The following is a 25,957-nucleotide window of genomic DNA, read 5'->3' as shown; positions in this document are numbered from 1 at the left end:
GGCATGTTGTGATACCACTGAGCCAGGCCTCCAGCTCAGTTCTTCACTGATTATTTTAGGATAGCCCCCCCACCCCCCCACACACATACTTTCCATTGCTGAGCTGTGTGTGAGCCACCTGTTTTAGGCTTCATGATCTGCTGAGATTACAAGCACACACCATGACATTCAGCTCCCCTCTGTACAGAACAGAGTCTCTGCAGTATGCTCCTGCCAGGACTGGCCTGGAACCTCCATGAAAGAAAGCTCAGCTTCCCACATAGCCTGGGAAGACAGGCCTATGCCACTGGACCCGTGGATTGAGAAGGGGTCTCTTGAAACTTTCTGTCTGGCCTCTAACCTTGATCCTCCTGTTCTTAGCCTTCCATGTAGTAAGAATTACAGGCTTGAGCCACTGATACCCAGTTGGATGTTTAATTTTTTAACTAGAAGTCCTTTTCAACCCGGAAATTCTCTGAGCAGAAAATTACCAGGGCAGAATAAAAACACCTTTCCTTGTGCAGTCTTCGCTGAGGTTTGTGAATGGGGCCTTTCTTCCATGTGGAAGGGAGGCCGTGGATGTGGCTGAGTGCTGGGCTCGAGCACTGCCCGGCCAGTGTCTTCTTGATGGCCAGGGCCTTGGGATCCTGGCTGAGACAGGTTGGTCTTTCTAGCAATGAGAGTATTTCTGGAGGACTCACCCCCAAGCAGAGCATTTGTCTACCCTGGAATGGCAAGACAGAGGGTCAGACATGTGAGGGGCAGAGAGCAAGGGCAGGGAAGACCTTGCACAGATAGTCTGGGGTCACTGTCACATGCTTCAGAGGCCACATGTCCAGTGTAGAGGGTGAGCAGCATGAATGGGGCCTGTGGTGCACTATGAAGTCTGCCTAACACGGGCCTAGAAGAGATGGCCGCTGCCCAACCCTGAGGAAAGTGAGCCTGAGGCTGCTCTTGCTGTCCTCTTGTTTCTGAAGCAAGCCAGGGACTTGACTTCTACACGAATTGTCACGATCTTAAAGATGCCATTCCAAACTTACACAGTTGCAGTGTAGCAGACATACCTCATCCCGCAGCCAGTCTCCACGGTGTGGACGGAGCGCGGCATGGATGGACAGGGAAGTACGCTCAGCATTTCTTGACTTGCTGGAAATCGCCGGGAATTGTGGGGTTCACTGTCTCGTGTTCTGGATGTCCCACCACCTTCTCAAGGCAGACAGAAACCCAGGAGGGAAAGAGGGCTAGACAGAGCCCGGCTGTGCGGACAGATCTGGGAAGAGCCAGGCAGAGGACCCGGGCTTGCAGGGAGTGGCTGGCCTGGAATGGAATGAGTGCATGCTGAGCGTGTGCCGAGTGTGGACCGATGTGTTTCAGCAGCCTGCAACTTGGTGCTCTGGAGTCCAGTTGAAGGACGTTGTGAGAGTGTTCGTGTGTGTGCACCAGTTCTGGTACACATGTGCACGCATGTGTATGTCTATGTGGGGGGTGTCCGTGCACAGGAACATGGTTCTGGGACTTGGAGGTGACATGCCTTCACCCACAGTCCAGAGAAAGTCCAGGAAGTGGAGCGGGTCTTCAGGAGCCCTTCCTGGATTATTCTTAGGCTCCAGCATGGGTGTAACAGATGGCCGTGGCCGGAAAGCTCAGTGAGGACAGGCGTGTCCTTAGGGCAGGACAAGACCAGAGGAAGGACTGGACCGGGAAACCCAAGGAGACCTTGTCCTTTGCTGTGGTGCTGTGGGCACCATGGACTGGGGAGTGATCCCAGATAGGCCCCACTTCCCTGGGGGCCACACACAGAGTACCTGACAGGACCTGCTGGAGCCTTCTCTCACTCAGGAGCTGGGCGCTGTGTTCTCATCTTACCAGTGAGGATGCAGGGCTCAGAGAGGATAGCTCACCCACTTAAAGGCCACACAGCCCACAGTGTCAGGCCAGAGCTTGGCACTCATTGTCCCTGGCAGATCGATACAACCCCTGGGAACAGGGCTGTCCTCCAGCTGCCCTGTCTCCATCCATGTCCACTAACCACGAGGCTGGCCAGCCAGCACCTGAAGTCTGTCTGCTGTCACCAAGGACAGTTATTTTACCTGTAGTTTTAATTAAATTAGTCCATTCCATTAGTTGCCCTAATCAGTTAATCGATTAGTGCAGCTGAAAAAGGATGCTTTAAGCCTGAAGTTGAATTTTAATTAGAAACGGCTACATGAGGCAAGTAACTTTTACGATTTTGGAAGAATAATGCAGGCCTTCTTGCTGGCTAGGAGACCATCCTGCTGGACCAGAGACAAAAGGCTGTTCCACATAGCTCATTGGGCAGCCTGAGTCTCTTTCCTGTCTTTCTGCTCGCCTCCAGGATCCATGGTGAGGCTGTAACTCAAGCTACTTGGGAAGCTGAGATGGAGAGGATTGTGGTTCAAGGTTAGCCCAGGCAAAAAGTTCAAAAGACCCACTTTAACAGGAAAATCTGGGTGAGGGGATGCCTCTCACCACAGGGAGATGGAAAACGTAAGTAGGAGGATCGTGGTTCAGACCTAGGTGTGGGATAAGAAGGGACTTCTTTTTTTTTTGTTTGAACTCTGGGCTTTGTCACAGTCCCCCAGCTCCATTTGCTCAAAGGTAGCACTCTACCACTTGAGCCTCAGCACCACTTCCAGATTTTTCTGAGTAGTTTATTGGAGATAAGAGTCTCACTGACTTTTCTGCATAGTCTGGCTTCAAACCATGGTCCTCTCGGCCACCTGAGTAGCTAGGATTACAAGATGAGCCACCGGTGCCCTGTTTACTATCCTTATTTCTAGCTTCCCAAAAAAGGGCCTGAAATACCCTGGGGACCCAGTGGTTCTTTGCTGAATGGCCTGTGGCTTCTGGCCCCTCCTTATGAAGCCTCTTCAGACTCTTAGTCTGACCCCAAGTATTAGAAAAAGTTTAGTCAGCTTGGGAGGTTCTATGACATTATTTCCTGATGGTTATGGCCCAGCCCAGCCACACATGGAGGTGTCATTTCCTCCCTGCAGAGCCTGAGGCAGGGGTTCAGTGCCAGTGGATTGCTGAGGAGATGCTTTGGGAGGAGGGGAAGGGGGAAGAGGAGCTGCTAAGTCAGGACACATTCCCTTCTGGAGTTGATCTCCACCTTGATTCTGTGCCCCCGGTGGGAAGGAAGGGTCACAGCTGGGGTGAAGCCTGCCCGCCCATTTGGCAGGAAACCTGAGCACCTTGGGCTTTGGTGATCAAGAGCCAGTGGCCGACTTTCCTTGGGTAGCAGATTACTCCACTGACCCCTGGAGCCCCCACTGGAGAGGCAGGTGTCAGGTTTGCATTTCCTTGGCCGGGTCAAGCTACCCAAGGCCCATAAGTTCTGTGGGATTGTTTTATCGATGGCGGGCCACGGGTGGGGAGGGGGAGAGGATGGCTCCACAGCCTTGCCAGAGCGGACAGTATACCAGACCCAGACCCATCCTGAGCACTCAGTGAAGGAGGCACTGTCTCGTCACATCTCCAGAAGCCAGGCCAGGCCATGGATATGGTTAGAAGACACGTGGAGGCTGCCTCTCCACGGAGCCTAGCTGTAACAGCTCGTGTGGCACATGTGTCACCTCCCCTGGGAGCCTAGAGTTCACCCAGATGGGGAAACTGAGCCTCACCACCCCCCTTCCAATTCCTGGACTTCTGTGTTGTGAATTCTCATTCTTTCTGGCTTCTCTCCAAAATGAGAATAAATACCCGGAGGGGTGGGTGGTTCCCAAGTCTGCCCCAGTCTCCAGTGTCCCCACCCTCTTCCTACATTTCCTGCCCCTGCCAGCAACCCCCGTACCACCTCTTCACTAGCCATCCTGGCATTTGCCTCACTCTGCCCTATCTCATGCCCTCAAGGGCTGACCTTGGGCCTTTGTGTGGCCACTGGGACCAAGTCACCACCACAGGCCAGGCCGTGATCCAAACCAGTCTCCCTTCCCCAGGACCTGGCCTCTGAGCGAAGGCTAGGCTTTCCCAGAAAGGCAACACAGATGTTTTCAAGTGACTCAAAGAAAAGCTTGACACATTGTACAAGTTCCTGGCAAATCTGCCCAGGAGGGAGGCCAAACCTGGCTTTGGCCTCCCAGGCAGCGTGAAGGGCGTGCCTCGTTTCCTGCTGCCCTCAGTGGCAAGAGGCCTGAGCTGGTTTCTACTACAAGTTCTGAGGCCTGATGCGTGAGTTTGGGCTAGCCTCAGCTTCTCCTCCAGGCAGGCAAGCTGGAGGAAGGGAGAGAAGGGAGAAGACTCAGGCACCACAAGGCTTCCCTTCATCCCATCCAGTCTGTGTATCTGACTGCAGCTGTGGCCCACTGCTGCTCCATGCAGCTATATGATGGTGGCAGCAGTATGATGGTGGTGATGGCAATGACAGTGGAGATAATGAGGATGAGGATGGGGATGATAGTGGTGGGAGCGGTGGTGATGGTGATGATTGCAAGAGAAGCCCAACCCTTAGAGAGCATTGACTACCCAGCCAGCCTGCCTTAAGCACTTCATGGACCCGGACCTGGTAACCCTAGGCAGGCAGGCACCTTTTCCCTTGTTTATAAATGAGGACACTGAGCTGTAGTGAGGTAAGGTGACCCACTAAGGGGTTCAGCCACCAAGGGACAGAGCAGGGTTGGCACGGGCTGTGCGGCCCCCAGTCAGTGCCCCTGAGAAGCACCCAGAGCGTAAACAAGCAGACACTTGGGTCATGTATTAGTGACAGCAGCCATCAGCTGGCTCAAGCTCATGGCTGCCAGGCACTTGCTCTGGTGAGGACAGGAAGCTGTGGCTGTGGCCAGCAGGGAGGTCACTCCATCTTAAGTAAGGAACGTTACCTAGCAGGTGACGGGGGACATGGGGAGAGGGGTCACCCAGGTTGTCATTGCGTATTGGACTGTAGTTTAGACAATACCAATCAACCTCATTCAATTTCCAGATCCAGATTCTTTCTTATCCACAAAGTGCTTGTGTCCTGCCTCTTAGAAGAATGTTCTAGAAGCCAAGCCCCTGCCCTTTCCTGCTCCAGCGTGACTGCCACCAGCCCCATTGTGGCCTTTGACCTGTGAGCCTGGCTTACTCGGAGCCACTCATCCTGCCATTTGGGGCCACTGGGAGGGAGAATTGTGACAGCCTGGCCCAGCTCAGCTCACCTCACAGTGGGTTCCAGAAACAGGCAGTCCCTGTCCCTTGGCCTGCCCGTCCTTGCGTAGCTGTGATTCCATCCTCACCATCCTGAGTCTTCCAAGGCTCCTGGTGCTCTCTGGCTCTCTGGGATGGCTGCCACCCAGATCTTAAGGCACAGGAAGTGGTCGCAGGCGTGCTGCGTGCACAGCTTTCTTTTCATGGTTTGTGACAGGAAGTCTGAACACACAGGTCGACTTGCTTGGCTCACTCACTCCATCCCCATGCTGGGCGGTGGGCAAGGGCCAAGTCACTCAATTAGTGTTTACTTACATGGCCTGGCTGAGCCCATGGCAAGAATGCCACACCACGCTTAGAATGCAGGTCCTCTCCTGGTGGTCAGGCTGAGCATTCATTTCTGTCTTTCAGATGAAGAAACAGAGGCTTGGAGAAGTGAAGTAACCCCGCCGAGGTCACCCAGCAGGTAAGCACTCAGTCCTTTTCCTTCCCGGCTTGGAAAGGTGGACGCCCATGATGCTTCTGTGTTTGGTGATGGTTGGCAGAGGACCCTTCCACCTCTGACCAAACAAACCCAGAGCTACAGCACGTTAGGGGTAACAATAAGATGTTTGACGGATGAGGGTTGTGTCTACCTTCCTAGGAAGCCCTTCTGAGGGGCCAGCTGTCTAGGAAACAGAGCCCTGGGTCCACTGTGATGCCAGCACCCCCTTCCCCCGCAATGCCCTGGCCACCATCACACCCTCACTTGCTATAGACCTGGGCAGTGCATGATTGCATAGTGTGATTTGTATTTTTGGTTGGGTTGTTTTTGCAAGACAGAGGAAGTCCCATGGCCCACGTTTTTCCTTTGCCCCCGATCTGCTTGGCTAGAGTCAGGGTAGAGAGGAAGGCCTCCTAGCTCTGGGCCCCACAGTCACAAGCCCCTGACTGTAGCCAGGCACTGTCTGGGCTTTGTTGAAGTTGCCATCATTCCCATTCCATCTTCTATGTGGGACTTGGGCCAGAGGCAAACAAGACCTCGTGGCTGTGTGAGGTGCAAAGACCTATGGGCACCTTTGTTCCTTGGGTCATGAGGGCTTGTCTGTGTCTCGGATCACTACCACTCACTTTTTGAGGCCTACTGACACTTTCAGTAGAGAGTGTCTCTACTTTCAGTCTCCACTTTCAGGGGAGACTGGCAGGAAGGAGGAGCCTGAAAGGAAGACATACAAGTAATGAGTACATATGGTAATGAGTCACAGTTAATTACATATAGTGAGTACATATAGTACATATAGTATATGAGTCCGTTTACAGTTAAGGCTGGGAAGAGAAAGGCAACAGAGCCAGGACTGAGATACTGTCACATGGGTAAGGGGGAGACAGGTATTACAGATTCTGGAGTAAGGACATTCCTCTGGTGAGAATAGCACATGCAAAGGCCCGAGATGGAGGCTTTCCCTCCCAGCTCCCACCAGCATGGCTACATACTTGGCTCTGTTATCTCCACGTGTCTGTAGGACTGCGGTGATAGTTGAAGGAGTCACATAGTAAGAAAAAAATCGAGACAGTTGGGTGGGGAAGAAAGAGCAGGAAGTGGCTTGTCTTTCATCCTCAATTCTGTGTGCACTGCACTTTATGGCAAAACTTAAAACAGTTGCTTGTTATTGCTTTGTGTCTATTCTCCAAATACGTATTTTTGAAGTCAAGTGGGGCATTTTCAGCACGCTACAGTGCCCCCTTTGTGGCTCATGTTCAAATCAGAGAGAAACTAGGTTCCCAAATCGTAAGACTATACCACAAACACTGGAGGCTGACTCTGAGCCTAGAGATGGAGGCCTGCAGTGAAGGCTGGGCCACAGGTGCTGCAGAGGCCAGCGGATCTCCAAACTGGAATCTCAGTCAGGCCCAGACTTCTGGCCCCTTCTTCTGGGCTCCTGGCAGCTCCTGGTCTGCTCTGGAATGGACATACCCAGGTTGTCAGCAACCCCAGAGTCTGGACTTGGTGCCAACACACAGTGTCCACTGCTGGGCCACTCTGCTCCTCCGGAAACCTCAGCAAGCAGACATGTGGTGCCATGGAGTGCTCTCTGTGGGCCTGCAGTCCTCCAGTCCCCAGGGCTTGGCCTCCCATGGGCACCCGTGATTGGCAGGATTCTGATTCTTAGCACTGCTGTGCTCTGCAGTCCTGCCAGGCTTCTGGCTCTCCTCACCTTTCCCCACCAGGACCTGAGGCTCCAGAGCCAAAACCTCATTTCCGGGAGCTGAAGCTTGGCCTTTACCTCGGGCTCAGAAAGACTTATTAAGTCTTCCATTAACTGAATCTCATTCAGCTGGAAAAATAATCAGAAGCAATTCTGCCTAACCACTGGCCTGTGAGCTACTACGACTTTCTTATAGAGAGCCTGGCTCCAGGACACAGGCCCTGGGCTCCACCCATCCCCACCTCGGTCACACAGGCAGTTGTATACCAGATGACCAGCACTAAAGAAGACCCATTGTTCACCCTTTACAGCAGCTCAGGCACCCCCTGACCCTTTGCCCCACCGCCAAACTGCAGAGTCCTTGGCTTACTCAGTCTTGCAGTTCCCCAAATCTAAATATTCAGAATTTTGTCTCCCCCATTCATGCTCCTATTTCCTTTTATTTTTATTTTACTATTTTATTATTGGGGTGCTGTACAGAGGGATGACAGTTACATTCATCAGGTAATGGGTACATTACTTCTTGAACATCCCTTCTTCAACCACATTGATTTTGCCTCTATTCTACCCTAAGCAGCAACCTGACCATCCCCTTAGGTTCCCCAGGAGTGGGGTACGGGGCTGGGAGAGGCTGAGACAGGGGCGCATCTGTCCACAAGAGCCATTACATCGATAAGAAAATACTTGCATGTATGTGGAGCAGAGCAGCGGAGATGGGCATGGTCCAGGGCTTTTTAATTTCATCCTGCCTAGCAGAGCCAAGGCGCAGGGCTCTGCCTGCATCCTGGCTGTGGGCCCAAAGCCAGGGACTGTCTCCCAATCTGGTGAGCAAGTGACCTGAGCTGCTCCCTCCCACTGAGCTCTGGGGGGGCCCAGCAGAACTCAGATGGAGGTCTGCCCAGGCAGTAATGTCCGGTCTGGAGGAGTCACCAGCTCCCAGCAGCCCTTGCCTTATGTCTCTGAACTGGCTGCCACAGACCCAGGCATGAAGGAGGCAGAGCCAGGCCTTCTGAGCCATCCAGAATGCCCCCAAGGAGACTGGAAAGGATCTGGGAGGACAGGTCCCCCAGAAACAGCTTGGCATTGAATTTGAATCATAGTCTTTCAGTGTGAGATGTGGTAAATTGTCATCGGTGGCCTTAGACTCAGTTTCCTCTGCTACAGAATGGGGATTGTGAACAATCACCTGTTGTTAAAGATCCCTCTTCCAAGAGCACAGTGGGGCTTGAAAAAAAAAGAAGGTTCCACGGGCCGGGAGATTGGCCTAGTGGTTAAAGTGCTTGCCTAGCATGCACGAAGACCCGGGCTCGATTCCTCGGTACCACATACATAGAAAAAAGCCGGAAGTGGTGCTGAGGCTCAACTGGTAGAGCTCTGGCCTTGAGAAAGTCCAAAGACAGTGCTGAGACCCTGAACTCAAACCCAGGACTGGCAAAAAAAAAAAAAAAAAAAAGAAGAAGAAGAAGAAGAAGAAGGTTCCAGAGCTGGAGAAATACAGCTGCAAGGAAATCGTGGCTGGACCTAAGAATGCGATGCACACTGCAGCTCAGAGCCGTCACACCACCAAGTGACATTTGAGGAAGGACACTGGCAGGGAACAGAGCCTGGTCTTGGCATGCGGTGATGTAACTAAGGGACACTCAGTTTGAGGGACACCTGTGACTCCAGGGCCCCACTCAGCTCACAGGAGGCAGGGAAGGTTCTCCACTCACACTCCAGCTCCCAGCTGGCCTGAGGTGCTGTCTCTCCGGTGTGCACACATCCCCTGTAAAACACAGAGAACACTGGTGCCCAGGCATCTTGTCACTAAAACTTGGACCTGAACGCCACATGCTTATTGCTGCATTAGTCAAAGAAGGCAAATTGACCCTCGTAATTCACCCCCTGGGATTTCCAGTGCTTCCTTTCTTACCTGAGGATTATGATGTTTTGTTTGTCAGGAGTGCCAGGGTTCCACACATACGTGCACGTACACACACATGTGCACGTACACACGCACAGCTGTAAATGCTTCTTGCCAACCCTAGTTTACAATGCCAGTAGCAATCAGGAAGGGGAAGGTGAAAGGGATGGAAGAGTAAAGGAAACCGAGGGCTGCCATATTTAGATCTGGTAGCAGTGCTGTCAGCCTCTGAGGTCACAGCGCTCACAGGAAGGGGCCTGCACTGGGCCCTGGGTAGACGAGGCCTCCTGGAGATCTTCAGATGCAGCCTCAGGACTGTGGGCTGAGGCTCTGGCCCCAGTCCTGCATGCTTCTCCTGCCCACTACGCCCTCAGATTCCCTCTGCTTCCCCCCTGAGACCCTGGGAGAGCAGCCTGGTTTTGCCAGTCCACCTACCACCAGGCCTCTAAGGGCAAGTGGTGCATTTTAAAGCAAATGGGCAGAACAAGATGTTTTCCAAACTGTGCTTCCCGTGGGCGGCCCTTTGATGGGGCGTCCAGGACAAGCTGTCTGGTCCCTCTGTCCCTCAGAGACAGGACCTTGGAGGCACAAAGTGCCCACGGCAGCCAGCTGAGCAGAGCTGGGACTTGCACGTCTCCTCCCACACTGCCTGAGGGTGTGGCCTGTGCCAGCCGTGGCCCCTGCACAGCTTTCCCCTCCACTCGTCTCCTGGGTCAGGCGAAGGATGAGCAATGTCCTGGGATGGCTCTGGAGGGTAGCGCTGAGCAGGATAACATGGACACCATGTCCCCTGTCTGCGTGGACGTGCCTCCAGTGGGTGGTGGGCCCTTGGAGGAACCTGGCATTGCCCAGCCCTGGCTGAGTGGCAGGAACCCAGCATGGTGTTTCATCTGAGGAGCCAGGCTGGTTGGATCTGCTGTTAGCTCCTCTCCAAGTCAGTGTCTCAGGAGTCCATCTCAGTACCTGGAGTGAGGTAGCACCCTGGGCTTTAGTTTCCTATTAACCCTCTGCATCCCTGAAGCTTCTCCACACACAGACGTGCACGGCAAGGGCCGCTGTTGCTGGAAGGGACCAGAAGGGGTGTCGACTCCTTTCCAGCTGTGGCAGACTGTGCTGCCCAGTCCACACAGACAAGGAACTTCCTAAGCTGTCTTCTTCCCACGTTCCCCCATGGAAACCAAGTCTGCTGGTTCCTCGTCTGCTCCAGGCTCTGGAGGTCCTCACAGCTCCTCGCTAGCCTCTTCTCTTCTGACCTGCGGGCTCCATGGCCCCTGCTGCCCTGCCTTTCCTACACTCTAATCCAGCCAGGCCCCACCTGGGCCTCCTGGCCTCAGCTGCTGTGTGGACGCCCTGTGCCCCACTTCTCCCAGGGGGTGGCTTAGCAATCTACTGCCAAGGGTGACTGGCAGCCTAAGTGGCACCCACAGCAGGTAACGTGGGCCTGGCAGCCATGGGTCTGAACTGAGGTGCTTCCTAGTTAGAGCCACCCTTCTCCTCTGAGGGCAGATCAGGGGGGGCTTTGTCCCACACAGCCCCTGGCTTTGTCACATCCCTGCAGCCCATGTCTGAAGATAGTTCATATCAGACACTCTGGTGGGTGACAGACTCCCTTGTTTAGTGCCAGGTTTGTACTGTGGATGAATACCCCCTTCTGGACACCCCCTTGAGCTCCTCTGCCCCACTGGGAGTCTTCCAGATGCCCCTGGAACTGGAGGGCTTGAAGTACTCAGATCTATTCAGGGAGCAGAGAGGGAAAGAACCCCTGGACTGCACAGTGCCAGCTTTGAACATCAGCTGTGGAGCATGCAGAGCTCCTGCCCTCTCCCGGACAGTCACACTCCTGAGTCCACTGTCAAGCCCTGTTGAGCCATTGCGTGGTCATGATTGTCCCCTCTGTCCAGATCAGGGACAGGCCGCGGCCTGGGCACACAGGTAGGACCCCTGTGTTCCTGAGCGGCAGCCGAGGCTGTCTGGGTGTCTGCAGATTCCGGATTTAGTGCCCCGGCCCACAAGCCTAAGAAGATTTGAGATTTAAGTTCCTCATCTGCAGCTGAGAACTTGAAAAGGGACCCAGCCTCCACCTAGCCTGGCTAGCCATGCTTCTTCAGAGCTCAGGTCTCTCAGTCACTTGTGCTCCCAGAAGCACCAGGTACACAGGTAGAAGACTTGAGGGGGTTCTCCCAATACCCCGTGTCTCTGAGCAGGTGGGTGCAGAAGGAACAGGGAACCTGAGGCACAGGCTTGCTGAGTGGCCAAGACAGGGCTGCACTGCAGATTCCCTGGACATAGTGTGTGTAGCTCTGTGTGGGGGGGGGGCACTCTCAGCCACCCCTCACCTGCAGACCTGTACCCTGCCTGCACCTCAAGTCCACATTCCTAAACACTTCACCTGCTTCCACCTGCTGGGGACACCAGGCTTTTCATGTCAACCCCTAGAATTCCCACAGACCACTACCTAGTAAAATAGAAGCTGGTTGTGACGGCACATGCCTGTAATTGCAGTGATCAGGAGGGCATTGAGTCTCAAGAAAAGTTATAGATTACATTGGACATGTACAAGCCTGTAACATAGTCATATATAGTTACCAATTTTCACTGTATATAGTTGTCTGCTCTGTTTTCGTGCTACTTTGTACCAGTGTCACCATGCACACGTGTATGGATGTACTTTGGTGTGACATACACATGCGCAATGAGCTGTGACATGTGCAATGAGCCATGGCATTCTTGTGGAATGGGCCATGGCACACGTATGGAACGTGCTGTGCTACTGCACCACGGTAGCTTCAGCAATAGGAATAATTCCCTTCCTTTGCCACTTCACTGAGCCAGTCTCACCTAGGTGGTCTGCCATCCAACCAAACATCACACACCCTGTGGCTGTTCTAGTATTAAATCCCCATTCTTGATCAGGCATTGTTCCTGGCACTTTTCTCTACCCATGAATTAACATCAGTCCTATGCATGGTAAATGTGTGCTGTGTGAGGAATGGAGGGATTTTATCCAGTGGCTCTGTCTCTGGAAAGTGACCGTCAGGCTTCCTGGACCAGTCATTCAGCCGTTCACTGGAGTCCAGAGTGAGCAGGGACTGAAGCGTTGCTCCCTTTGCAGAGAGGACTGACTGCCGAGAGGTGAGTGTGTGTCCAGCCATTCTGCAGACCCAGCTGCCTCGGGGCAGTAGGCGGCTGGTTTTGTTTGGGAGCTGTGGTAGGACACAGCCACCCTAACCTAATCGCCTGTCGGTCTTGTGATGACCAGCACATGCCATCTGCCTGCTTCTCAAGCTCCACCTCTCCACAGCCAGGGTTCTCTGCACACTAAGGTTTTCTGGAAGAAGTGAAAGCAGGTCCAGCAGCAGCTAAGGCCTTTACCCGGCTGGCGTGGGAGAGCAGATCCAGTGTGGGATCAGCCAGGCCAGTGAGCTGCCTGCTTCCTGAATGACTCAGAGCAGGTGGGACCCCAGCTGGCAGTGGCTGGTCAGGGGAAGCAGGGCTCCCACTGGCCTGGTCAGGCCCAAACACCTCGTCCACACCCATGTGGCACCATCTATCTGACTTCCACAGTTCAGTTCAGGAAGGGGGTCCAGCCAGGCATCCCATTGGGTTCACCTTGGCTGGAATCCCAGCGTCACCCCTGGGCCCATAGCTGTGGGCATAGCACTTGGATCTCATACCGTGCTTAGAACAGGTCCCTCATCCAGAAGACTGGAGGTGAATGGTGAGCGTCCTCACAACTGGTGACATGGCCGTCTGGGGAGGGGTGATTTTCACTCGGACTGTGTAGATGAGAGGCTGGAGAGGTGGCAGCATCAGGTCAGCAGAGGGCCCAGTGCCTTCAGAATCTTCCATGCCAAGTCGTGGTGTGACAGGGTCTAAACCTGCTCCCAGCCCGTCTCCACGTCAAGCCCTTGCCTGCTCATCCTCCATTATGGCCAGCCTTTGGTATCTGCTGGGATCCTTTCTGTGGCGTGGCCACCCAGGAGAAATGGGCTGGCCAGCCTTCAGAACAGAGTAGGCCCCATCTGGTAGTTTGGGGACCTGTTTCTCATTTCAGCAGTGACACCATTTTGCTGTGTGTCCTCGGTCAAGTCACTTCCCCTTTCTGATCCCAGTTCCTACCTGTGTCTGGCGAAATGAGACAAGTGTGACATGGGCTGGGGTGTTGGCTGCAGCTCCATGCAAGAAAACAAGTTGTTGGAGGGATTTGGGTGATAAAATGGGATGCTCAGAAGCTCTCAGGGCACTGACACACCATGCCTAACACAAATTTGAAACACTCTCCTGCAGTAGATCCTTAGCTTCTCTGTGCACTTGCCCCTGGGGAGAAACTTACTTATACCACAACATTGTAGGTGAAGAAACTGAGGCACAAACTTGGAGCAGAACGACTTGGTTTAGGTATTAGTGCTAATGAAGTCTTTGGAAGGATAACAGGTGGGGGGAGTCCTAGATTATTTTAGATATATCTTCTTGGCCTGAGACTCTGAGGCCAGGAAGTTTCAGGGCAGAATCTTCAGCCTGGAGGCTGTGAGGCAGGTCCCACCTGTTGTCCAGAGCTCAAGCTTTTATCAGTTTCCATCACTGGGAAGGAGGCTCTGGCCTCTCCTTTCCGGCCACTTAAATGGCTGATTTCAACTAAAAAGGTCTTTGCAGGGGTGTCTGGGAAATGTAGTTTTGTGGCTTGAAGTCCCTGTAGTTCTGTGGGGAGCAAAGAGGCAGGAGACAGCCCCAGTCCAGTGAACTGAATCCTCAACCCCAGACAAGGCTGTGCATCTGCAGTTTACCTCTAAAGCACCTAACTGGAAGATAGATAGGAATCAGGTGTGTGAAGACAGGTCCTGCATCATTCCTGACCCATTCTTCAGCCTTAACTCAATGTCTGCAGGGTTTGGAGGGTTTCTGAATCTGTCCAATCACAAAGATCAGAGCAAGTGGACATCAGCAAGTTGCAGGCACGTCATCCCGGGTTAGCGGCAGCTGAGGCCCAAGGTGCTTCCTGCCTGCGGGTTGATGCAGGGCTGGCTGAAGTCCCAGGAGGAGGGGTGGGTCTGCCCACTCTAGCCTGGTAAAGCTGTGAATCACTGGGCCATGGTTTCTCCGAATGAAAGCAGAAGTCAGACACAGCCAACCCTGCTTGATCACCAGGAGGCCCCCAGGGGCTCTGCTCAGGCAATGCACAGTGACCCGGGCCTGCCATCTTCTTCCTGGAAACCCTGGCCAATCAGAGACAACACTGATAAGGAAGAGGCTCATCCATGCTGCCCTGTATTTCCTGATGGAACGTAGCTAGTTTTCTCTTAACTTCAACCTTCTTATCTGTAATTTGGCAGCCAGAGTAACTGTCAGGAGCATCTTAAATTCCAGCTGTTCCTACATGATTCACACATAGCCCACAAGATTCCTGAAGTCTTCTACCCGGTGTCTGCCAGGGCCGACCTGCAGACTATATGGAAGTTTATAAATGACAACAGGGCAGTCCCATCCAAAGATGTAAAGCTGAGCACTCCACAGGGCAGTCTGTGCGCACAGTAAGAGAACCCAGAGCATCTGGCAAGCTGGGAGGGTGGCCATTGTAAAACATAGAGGAAACCAAAGCTGTCTGGACCCACTGATTGGGCCCATGGAGCTGGCACACCCACTCTGGCTGCAGCCCTGTTTTGGTCAGCCCTCAGATTCACAGACACTCTCCTTCCCAGCCTGGCTACCTCCTGATCCTACCTGAGTCATGGCTGTTGCCCTTGAGGCCCCTTCCATGCAGGCTATGGCAGCAGCAAGCAGGGAAGGGGTCAGCTGTCTAGGCTCAGAGGACTTACAGCAGCTAGCGAAACTCATGGCTGTTTGATCCATGGTTGTCTGCTTCCCAGCCTGACTCCCTTTGTGCTTCTAAATAATCTTGCCAGAGGACAGGCTAGGATCCAGTCTCTTGTTGGTTATTATTATTTTTTTTCCAGTCCTGGGGCTTGAACTCAGGGTCTGGGCACTGTCTTTGGACAATTTTTGCTCAAGGCTAGTACTCTGCCACTTGAGTCACAGCTTTTTCAGCTTTTCCAGCTTTTTCTGTGTATGTGGTTCCAAGGAATCAAGCCCAGGGCTTTGTGCATGCTAGGTGAGCACTCTACTACTAGGGTACGCTCCTGGCCTCCTGTCAGACTTTTTGTTTTGTTTTCTAGATGACAAGTGTAGAGTACAGGGAGGAGAATCAGAACTAACCTGTGTAACACTATTTTGTGGGTTCAGGAGCCAGCCATCCGAGAGGAAAACCACACACAGGACTCGACACACAGGAGCTACATGTAGAAGCCAGGAGGCCCCTAACTTGCCCCAGGGGTGGTCAGTTTCTCTCCAGTGCCAGGGGCTATGTTTTCTGGACCGAGCCCAGAGGCAGGAACAATTGTAGCCCATGCTCCTAGTCACAAACAAAATCGATTGCTTCATCCAATAAAAGCGATTTATTTTCAGACATAACTGAAAAGTCACACTGGAGGATGTAAGCCATCCACAGCCCCTGCCAGGCTGTTTTCCACTGGACGAGCCCCAGGGAACCCTGGTGGTGGGTTGGGAGAGGGTACAGCCTGCGAATCTCTGTTGATATGTGCCAGCACAGGGGCTTGAACTCAAGGCCTTTCATTCTTTTTTGTTGTTGTTGTTGCTGTTTTTGGTGGTCATGGTGCTTGAACTCAGGGCCCGGGTGCTGTCCCTGAGATCTTTTGCTCAAGGTTAGTGCTGTGCCACTTCCAGTTTTCAGATCGTTCATTAGAGACAAGAATTTCACAGGCTTTCCTGCCCAGGCTGGTTTCAACCCGTAATCCTCAGATCTCAGACTGCTGAGAAGCCAGCTAGGATTACAGACATGAGCCATGGGGGCTAGGCTAAAGCCTTGCACTCTTGCTTGTTTGTTTGTTGTTGTTGTTGTTTTTAATCCAAGGATAGCATTCTACCACTTGACCCATAGCTCTCCTTTTGTATTTTTCTTTTTTCTGGAGTTAAGAATCTCACAGAATTTTCTGCCCAGGCTGGCTTCACCTTGTAATCTTCAGATCTCAGCTTCTTGAATAGTTAGGATTACAGATGAGAGTCACCAATGCCCAACTATCTCACATCTCATTCTCTTCTTTTCTTTGCAGCTGACGAACTGTGTCTCCTCACTAAGATGCTTGCTTAGCCCTCAGCTCCCAGAACAGGCAAAGCTTTGAGTGAAGACCGTTGCCAGCCCCACTTTTGCAAGGCCAAGCTGGTGGCCCTGCATCGTGTTCTATGACTGAGCCTTCCAGTTCCCTTCCCTGGAGGGTCCCTGGCCTGTCACTGGACTAACAGCCTCTAAGCCCCTTTGAGTGAGAAGAGAATTCGCTGTCATGATGATTCATTAAAGCTTCACCAAGAGACATTATCAGCTCTTGGGCTTTCCCTAAAGGACGAATGAGACAAAAGCCAGCCAGCATACCACTAATGGCCTTTGGGTGACACACAGAGACATTGGACGCAGGGCTGGCTGCCTCTCCATAAGACTGAAGTCAGCCCGAGCGGTCCTCGGGCCTCTGTGGACCCCTGGCACATGGTGACTCTGGGAGTTTCTTCCTATTTCCACTCAACGACGGGGGATTTCTTCCTGCCTTCGCAGGGACGCGCCACAGACAGCGATGATGATGGCTATGAGGAAGCGAATCCTCAAATTGCTCACCTTCCTCGTGCTCTTCATCTTCCTCACCTCCTTCTTCCTCAACTACTCCCACACTGGGGTGCCTGCCACCTGGTTCCCCAAGCAGATGGTCCTGGAGCTGTCAGCAAACTTCCGGAAACTCATCAAATCTCAGCCGTGCACATGCGCCAACTGCCTCAGCCAGCATGGGGTCTCAGCCTGGTTCGACCAGCGCTTCAACCAGACCATGCAGCCGCTGCTGAATGCCCACAATGCACTGATGCCGCACGACACCTACCAGTGGTGGCTGGTGAGCAGGGGGCGCTAGGGAAGCTGCAGGGGGCTGGGTGGGGCCCTAGCCAAGTGCTCAGATCCATGGGGTCCTGGGGTCCTGCCAGGCATCGGGCAATATTTAGACAGTGTCCACTCATTCAGTCACTCAGAACTATTTAGTATCTATGGTTGTAAGTCCCAGTGAGTGGTGCTTCATTAGTTGCCTGTGGCTTGTGATGACAGAAACAAATAGTCTCACAGGTCCCAGGGTCCAGTAGTCTCAAGTGGAGGCGTTGACAAGGTTGCTTCTTTCTAGACACCCTTGCAGCACATCCGTTGCTCTGTCACTCCCTCGGCTTTGTTTGTGCTTCTTCCTTGGGTCTTGTGCCATGTCAGGCCTCCTCCTCCTCCTCTTTGAGGCTGCACATCCTTGGACCTGGGTATCATCAAGGCCAGGAGACAGAAATGCTTGTTCTCAGGTGGTACTTGGAGAGTGCTGCTTGTGTGCATCTGACACCTCACTCACACTCTTCCCTGGAGCCACGGCTACCCCTGGCAACCACATGGAGACAGCGTCCCCTGCGTGCCCTCCTTGGCTCTCAGGCTCCACAGGCATTCTGTACAAATGCCTGTCTCCTGTCTCGAGTCCATCTCTATGAAGCCAGCGTAGGCCACCCTGTTAGTCAAGGAGCTGGGACCACCATCCAGCAGGCACCTATGTGCCAGCTGTGTGTGAAGGAATATACTCACCAGGTCATCAGGATGGAGAGGTTGTCTGTGGATTGGGCGTCTTCTGCCCTAGCCATCTGCCTCTCTTGTAACTTCCATTACATGGAGCATTCCTTCTGGGGAAGGAGATGGAGTACCACTGAGAACGCTCTGGAGGTCACCTAGCTGTGTGAGGAAAATTTGGGGTGCTAGCCTATAGAAAGACACCCGGGTTTTCCACCAGTGCTCTCAGCTCTGCCACAGTTGCTTCCCCAGGTGACCTCCACTGAGTCCCTTCTTGGGCCTCAGTCTCCCCTTTCACTGAGTCCTGCTTCTCTCTGCAGCATCCTTGTGGAGCAGTGACTCTGGTCCAGCCTGAGTCTCCTCACACCCTCTCTAGCCCTGGCCTCCACGAGAGTGGGGTAAAGCAGCGCAGTGATGTCTCCATATCATGCACCATCCCCAGCAGTGACACAGCCATCACAGAAGTTGGTTTAGGCATATTCACACAAAGCTAGCGCTCCACCACTTGATCCACACCTCCACTTCTGGCTTTTTGGTGGTTACACGGAGAAAAGAGTCTCATGGACTTCCTGCCTGGTCTGGCTTTGGGCTGTGATTCTTAGATCTCAGCTTCTTGAGTAGCTAGAATTACAGACATGAGCCTGCAGCCCAGGCTCAAGGGTCTGCTGTGATCCCTCCCAGCAGGGTGGCAGAGCCCCTTTGGGGTGTGGAGGGGCTCTCAAGAGCTTCAGGGAGGAGCAGACTGGATAGCCAGTTCTACCCAGGACAAAGGGGAGGACACTGAGAGGCCAGGTGTTCAAAGAGAGAGCCCTTGCCAGAGCAATCTGTACATGTCAGCCAGTGTCCTTGTCTCTCGTGGCTGCTAACACAGGCCCTCGCACTTAGTAGGCACACAACAACCCCATACAGGGTGAATGTGTGAGCTCTTCCCTGTGTCTCCCAAGTGGTTCTTGGATGCTTGGGGTCTTGAGGGACTCTGCGGAGAGGACATGGGGACACAGCCAACCACAGCTGGTGGCCTAGGGACTCAGGGTCCAGCAGCAGATGGAGCCAGCAGTCAGCACAGCCATCATGGCAGCCCCCTCCCCCCTTGTCACTGCAGAGGCTGCAGCGGGAGCGGAAGCCCCAAAACCTGAGCGACACGGTCCAGGAGCTGTTCCATGTGGTCCCTGGGGACGTGGACCCAGTGCTGGAGAAGAGGGTGGTGGGCTGCCGGCGCTGTGCGGTCGTGGGAAACTCTGGAAACCTGCGGGAGTCCTTCTATGGCTCCGAGATAGACAGCCATGACTTCGTGCTCAGGTGGGTGCTATTTCCCAGGTCCAGGTCAGGGCCCAGTGCCAAGACTCCCGGCTTCGGCTCCCAGGGCGGCCTGTGCACTGCACTTTCTGGGCCTCAGTTTCCCATCTCTGTTGAAGGATGGAGCAACGCCTCTCTGGGTGTGGGGACCACACGACAACGCAAGGAACCTCCAGTGGGCTGACGATCCTTTGAACTCGCTCCCATTTTGCAGCCTAGGCCATCACAGTAACATAGGCTTGCAATGTCATGTGTTTCCCTTGTCCCCACGTGGAACAGATGCCATGGGAAGAGACCCTTAGTCTACCCTAGGAGGCTCTGCCACACCATACCACTCACAAGATGGAACCCCAGGTCAGAAAGCACAATTGGGTAGGGCAGGCTATCCCATACCCACCTTCTGCAGTCTCATGGCTCTGTCACTCTGGAACCTGTCTTCAGACCCTTTCCAGCCTCTTGGGCACCTGGTGTCCAGGGTAAGGTCCTGGTGAGGCGGGAGTCAGGTTCACAGAGACCTAAGTTCAAGGCTGCAGCATCCCTCTGAGCCCAGGTCTCCTGGGCCACACAGAAGGACTGTGAGATGCCTACCGGGCATGGTTGCTGGTGTCCCGTGATCGGGGAAGGAGACAGGTCTGCTCAACCTGTGCTCATAAAAGGAAATCAGAAAGGCCTGGGTCGCTTTTGTTCATGAGAGGAAATGGAGGCAGGGGCCCTGAGGTCACCACGGGGCTGGAACTCTGGAGCCCCGCAAAGCACCACATCGTTCTCTCCATTGCACCCCAGGATGAACAAGGCACCCACCGTGGGGTTTGAGGCTGATGTCGGGAGCAAAACCACCCACCACTTTGTGTACCCCGAGAGCTTCCGGGAGCTGGGGGAGAACGTGAGCATGGTCCTGGTGCCCTTCAAGACCGTAGACCTGCAGTGGGTCATCAGCGCCACCACCACAGGCACTATCACCCAGTGAGTCCCCCACGCCGCCCCGGGCCCTGGGCCCCACCGTGCCTTCCCCCCGACCCTGCCTGGTCCTGTCACCTGTGGGGGGTCCCACCTGGCTCCAGCGCCCGTGTGTCCCGGCACTTTCTCCAACATGAATAAGCTTCACTCTTCTGCCACAGAGCTCCCCCCTCCCCCATGCATTCTTCCTGGGCCTTGCTGTCCAGACACCCGGGGAACTCTGGGGGAGAAATCACTAGAAGGGGCTCTCCATGTGGTAGTTCTGCAGGGAGGGAATCTGCGGCAAGGCTGCTCTCCTGTGCGCTGCAGGCCCTGTGCGCTCAGTGCTGGCTCCCCGTGGGAGTGCAGGCTTTTTCCCATCATGCTCTTGAAATCTGTCACCAGATTTAGCTCTAGTCTCCACCAAACCACTCATCTTTAGCTCTAGTCTCCACCAAACCACTCGCTGGGGATTGAACTTGATCCAGAGCCCATTCAGCCATCTGGATCTAATTCTTAACATCCTAACTCTTCCCCAAGAAGACTGGCTCCCATTTCCCCTGAGGGCCTCAGGCCTTCTGGTCCTAGGCCGGGTCTCCTGGAAGCACAGTTACCCCAGGACCTTGGGTTTCTGGAACTGTGTCACTGCGTAGGGCTGTGCCTCCAGGGAGGGAGGGAGAGAGGGAAAAACCTGGCAGAGAAGAGCGGGCCAGGCGCCTTCTGAATGACCCCCTCCTCCAGCCTGGCCCCTCAGGGTGCTGTCTGGTAGACTTCTTGGATGAGCACTGGTCACCGGGTCACTTCACCCTGGGCCCCAGCCTCACCCAGATCCCCTGAAGCTGGGCCTAGGTGCTCTGTTCTTCATGCTGGGAGCAAATCCTCACCTAACTGTGTACACCAGCCAAGATCACCCCCTGGTGTCCACTGCCGGCTGCTGCAGGAGAGTGGCTCAAGGCTCTTCCAGGCCTGGTTGTTCAAGTCTCCTCACTTTTCAGAGGGACCCCAGAGGCTCGGGTGCTGAGGCAGCCTCTCCCCACACTAATCGCCTTCTCTTTCCCCAACCGCAGCACCTACGTCCCTGTCCCCTCGAAGATCAAAGTGAAACAGGATAAGGTGAGTGGGGCTCAGCCCGCCCCCTCCTGGCTGCCTGCCTCCTCAGACTCTTCACATTGGGGTGCAGAGACTCTGAGACCCACTGGCAAGCAGCCGCATGACTGGTATGATTGCTGCAGAGAAGAGGCCCACAAAGGTGGGGCACCAGGCCAGCAGCACCCCAAAACTTACGCAGATTCAGTTCCTCATGTCTATCCACACAGACTGCCTGCAGCCGCCCCTGGGTGCCACCCGGTACCCCAGTGCCTTCCGCCTGCCCTCCAGGGGTGTCTGTGGGGCTGCAGTTTGACATCCACACCTGGTGCAGCAAGCTCTCTAAGGCAACCCCCTCCCTCAGTCCTTCCTCCACTCTCGTCCCCAGGGGACCCCTGCTATGGAGACTGGGCCCATTCTTGAGTTTGCTGGGATTTCTTTTGGTTTTGTGCCAGTCCTGGGGCTTGAACTCGGGGCTTGGGCACTGTCCTTAGACACTTTTTGCTCAAAGTTAGGGCCCTGCCACTTGAGCCACAGTGCCACTTCCAGCTTTTTCTGTGTATGTGGTCCAGAGGAATCGAACCTAGGGCTTCACGAGTGCTAGGCAAGCACTCTACCACTACACCACATTCTCATTCCGTTTCCTGGGATTTCTATTTCAAAGTCACTGGCCCTGTTCTTCTCGTACTTGTGATCACAGTTTTCTCTGTTGGGCTTTGCGCGAATGGAGGTGTGTATTTTGTCCCTACCCTCAGTGGAGACGTATTTGTCAGGGTCCCCTACAACCATGTCACCGTGGCCAGGATACCCAACTAGGTGCCCCCCACTACCTGTCCTTGCTGACTTGAACTCACCCAGGACCTTGTCTTTGTCCCCAGATCCTGATCTACCACCCGGCCTTCATCAAATACGTCTTCGATAACTGGCTGCAGGGCCACGGGCGGTACCCATCCACTGGCATCCTCTCTGTCATCTTCTCCATGCACGTCTGTGATGAGGTGCGGGTGAATGGCGGGAAAAGGCCTGGCTTGGGGCTGCTCCCCCGAGAACTCAGGCTCTGTCCCCATCTATCTCTTCCCGGGCTCTGAAGCTCAAATGCGTAGTGGGCGTTCTGGGGAGTCTCCATGCTCTGGGGCAGACGTTGGGGCCCATTCAGTGCATTGGCCAGGTCCAGAAGGACAGTGTCTAGACTGTACTCTACAGTGGAGCCCTCGAAGCCCCTGGAGCCTAAAGAAAGGGGATGGTCTCCTTAGGACTGTCCTGTGGACTGCAGCCGAACTTGAGCTTTTGAGCTGTTTGGCTTGTTTGAGTGCATTGGGGGAGGGGGAGGGTTGAGGAAGGGGGGAGGGAGGGAAGAAGATTCGTCCAAGCCCACCCAAGCTCGTCCAAGCTCCCTTGCTATCCTGGCTCTGACCTCTGACCTTCCTGCAGGTGGACTTGTATGGCTTTGGGGCAGACAGCAAAGGAAACTGGCACCACTACTGGGAGAATAACCCATCAGCGGGGGCTTTCCGCAAGACAGGGGTGCACGACGCAGACTTCGAGTCTAACGTCACGGCCACGTTGGCAGCCATCAACAAAATCCGCATCTTCAAAGGGAGATGACGCCTGGGAGGGCCGGGGTTTGCCCCCCACCACCTCACACCTCTCTGTTTACAGCACCTTGCTGGAGCCAATCCGTTCTGGAAGCTTCCAGGCCAGCTTTGGGTGTGCCCTGGCATGCCCTATCGCATCTCCACCTTTGATGTCAAAAAGTCACCCAGTGGTGTGCCTGGGCCACAAAGAAAGCTCAGGCCCATCTCCGGTGGCTGTCCCCAAGCCGGGGGATGCTGGGAAGATGCTGGAGAGGATGTGGTCTCCAAAGAGGGAAATTATTTTGGCTTTTGGATTGCAGGGCACAAAATATGGAAGACTCCCCTATCCCAGAGGACAGGCAATCTCCCAGGAGGAAAGGTGGGCAGAGGCCAACTACGACAGAGACCCCCATTGCATACTCTCAGACTCCAACTCCTGCTGGGATGTTTGCAAATGACCATTACCTCCAGGACAGAGCCACATTGGGCCATGCTGGCATGGGCGATGGTGGTGTCCCTCACATGAAGCCTGGCCTCTCGCATGATGTGACATCCCCACCGTCCCCTTCTGTTTCCAAAGCTCTCTGATAATGGCCAGGAGGAGCGTGGTCACGTGTTTCTAACAGGAGCAGCGCCCCTTCCCACGTGCGTCCCTTGGCTCCATCAACTCCCAGAGCATGGCTGCCCATTTCATGTGCCTTTGAACTTGGGGAAGACATGTGTACATTGGCTGAAGAGAGGCCAGCGCTCCAACTCCAGAAAGGGGGGTCTCCACCAGTACCCCGACTTTTGCTGCATAGCAGGCATCCTTTTTCCAGTTTTCTGAGCCAGCTCTGGAGTTGGAACAAAACTGGCATGGCAGTGTCACTTAGGGCATGGCCTCTGTGTCTGTGGGTGGACACACAGTCCAGTTTGGTGTCTGTGACCCTCCAAAGCCACATGGGGATACCAGCAGCCAACATTTCCCCCAAGGGCCCCGGCTCTGGGCCAAGTGGGGCCACCAGTGTGGTATCCTGGGGATTGGAGTGGGGACATCTGAGAAACTGACTGACTGGCTCTCTACATACCTCATCTCCCTTCTTCCTGTCCACTCTCCTCTCTCTCCTCTGTTGCCTTCCTGGTTATTTATTGATGTTTTAGACAAATTTTGCTGAAATTGAGTGCATGCGCTGGCTCTGCTGCTCCTTTGTTAAGCTTCAAATCTTGGAATGGGGAGCATAGAGGAGGCCCCTCTCCCCCGATCCTCACAACGGCCTGGCACCTCTGGGCTTCGGATGTGCTGGAGTTCAGGTCCCAGGGTTTGGAAAACAATCTTTGCACAAGCTTGTGCTTTCTTGGTCTTTCTTTGTTTCTTCCCAACCTCTGCCCATTTCTCACTTCCTGCCAGTACTGGGGCTTGAACTCTGGGCCTAGGCACCGACCCTTAACCTTTCTGTTCAAGGCTAGTGCTTTACTACTTGAGCCACAGCTCTACTTCTGGCTTTTTTCCTCCCTTCTTCATTTTCTGGGTAATGGAAAATAAGAGTATCACAGACTTTTCTGCCTGTGCTGGCTTTGAACCACAATCCTCAGATCTTAGCCTTCTGAGTAGCTTATACTATAGAGATGAGCCATGCCCTTTCCTTTTCTTCTGCCTCCTCACAGGCCAGCTGGGGAACCTCCCAGCTTCAGCTGCCCTCGGGGTTGGGGGAAGTAGGAACAGGCCCAGGGCAGTGTCACCACCTCCAGTGACAGTGGAACCACCCATCTGCTGAGCCTGCTCTTGCCACATCCCCTCCTGCAGACCCCAAGGGAAGAATTTCAGGCTTGGAGGAGGCCTTGGTCAGGGGCCCATGGCTTCAGGCCATAGGCAAGAGTCTCCAGAATAATGCACACCAAGGTCGTGTGCTCTTCCTGGGTCTGGGTCAGAGCATTTTATTAGAATCTCCAAGATTCAGAGCCCAGTGGTTTTTGTTTTCTTAAATATAAACCTGCTTCAGCTTTGCAGTCTTCTCAAATTTAAGACTAAGATTGATGAGTCACAGTGAGGTCTTTGATCTAGACCACACCCCAGGGGTTCCAAGGCCAGACCCCAGCAAGAGGGCTCTACTAGCCTGGCCTCTACCAGGGCTGAGTCTCTGAGTCTACGGGAGGTGGGGGGGGGGCTCCCCCTCCCCCAGCAGCAGGGACTGGTTCCTGGTGAGTTGTGCCTGCCTTGGGTTGCCTTGAGCTGCCTTGGGTTAATGGGCCACAGAAGTGGGGTGGCAGCTTTGTCTGAGCTCTTGCTGCCTGTATTGTTTGTCTGGTGTACATCGCCACCCCCCCCCTTCCTCTACATGTGTGACGATACCTCCAACCCATGAGCCCACTGGTCTGCCTTATGCGTGAGAAGGAGGGCCCAGACTGGCACTAGGACTCATTCTGTGACTCAGTGGTGACAGCAAGATTCAAAGAGCTGGATCAATGCAAGGAAAGGCTGACTGTTTAAATCACCCAGGGGCTGTTGGCTCCATCCTCAGGCTCTCCGAGGACCCTGGGCAAACCCATCTCAGTGCATCCACCCTCCATCACCTTGGCTAACATCTCCAAGCACCGCCTGTGTCTCGAAGCTGGGTGCTTAACTGAACCAAAGCCGGTCTGGGTGGCCAGAACTAAATGCACCAATAAGCTTAAGTCATTGAGCTGTGAATGGCTGATGGAGGAAGGGGTGATGCCCTAAATGGCATGGATAGCAGAGAACAGGGGCCCCTGTCAGCAGTCACCCAAGGCAGCACCGCCCAGCATGCTGGGGCCAATCAGAAGCCTCCCAGCCTCTGCTCCCTGTGAAGCAGGTGAGTCAGTTTCTGTAGGTCTGCCCTGCCATTGAGGCAGACAGAGGTGCTGCCCCGCAGGTTTCAGCAGCCCAGGGGAAGGGACAGCAAGGCCCTGAGAGGCAGGCTAGGAGAATCTGGGAGCATCAGCAAACCACAGGGGCTGGTTGATGGGGAAAGCTACGCCCAAAAATCCAATCCCCAAACGGAGGTCTGGGAGTGTTTGGGGGTCCTGGTGGTTGGATCTTGGTGGGACTGGGTATCTGCTGTCGTCAGAGGTACCCCTCCCTGTGAGTAGGCCCTCTGGTCTGGGGGAGGGGTGGAAACAGGAGAACTTTCAGAACGGTGACATTTGTTCTAGGAGCCCCTGAAACAAGGAACATAGGAACAAGTGCTTGCCTTCCCTCACCTGGCTAGGTTGGAAA

At 54.2% G+C, this 25,957-nt stretch overlaps 1 protein-coding gene across 5 annotated transcripts in view; it reads left to right on the top strand.

The window, feature by feature from the left end:
* St3gal1 (ST3 beta-galactoside alpha-2,3-sialyltransferase 1) overlaps window positions 1-25,457 on the top strand; it is a 51,852-nt gene extending 26,395 nt beyond the window's left edge. For 3 of the 5 annotated variants that reach the window (XM_090339439.1, XM_090339440.1, XM_090339441.1), the window contains exons 2-8: window positions 5,533-5,587; window positions 16,335-17,156; window positions 18,954-19,150; window positions 19,931-20,110; window positions 21,151-21,196; window positions 22,048-22,167; window positions 22,601-25,457. In XM_090339439.1, coding sequence (XP_090195565.1) covers window positions 16,848-17,156; window positions 18,954-19,150; window positions 19,931-20,110; window positions 21,151-21,196; window positions 22,048-22,167; window positions 22,601-22,774 — 1,026 coding nt within the window. In that variant the 5' untranslated portion in view covers window positions 5,533-5,587; window positions 16,335-16,847 and the 3' untranslated portion in view covers window positions 22,775-25,457. The remainder of the gene's footprint in view (window positions 1-5,532; window positions 5,588-16,334; window positions 17,157-18,953; window positions 19,151-19,930; window positions 20,111-21,150; window positions 21,197-22,047; window positions 22,168-22,600) is intronic. The other 2 variants (XM_090339442.1, XM_090339443.1) reach the window with 1 other exon arrangement.
* Window positions 25,458-25,957: the final 500 nt, after the last annotated feature.

This window comes from Megascapheus bottae, chromosome 9 (assembly GCF_031878675.1).
Source record: "Megascapheus bottae isolate mThoBot1 chromosome 9, mThoBot2.hap1, whole genome shotgun sequence".
NCBI classification, from domain to species: Eukaryota; Metazoa; Chordata; class Mammalia; order Rodentia; family Geomyidae; genus Megascapheus; species Megascapheus bottae.
Note: the sequence above shows the minus strand (reverse complement) of the source record. Positions and strands in the feature narration are given on the sequence as shown.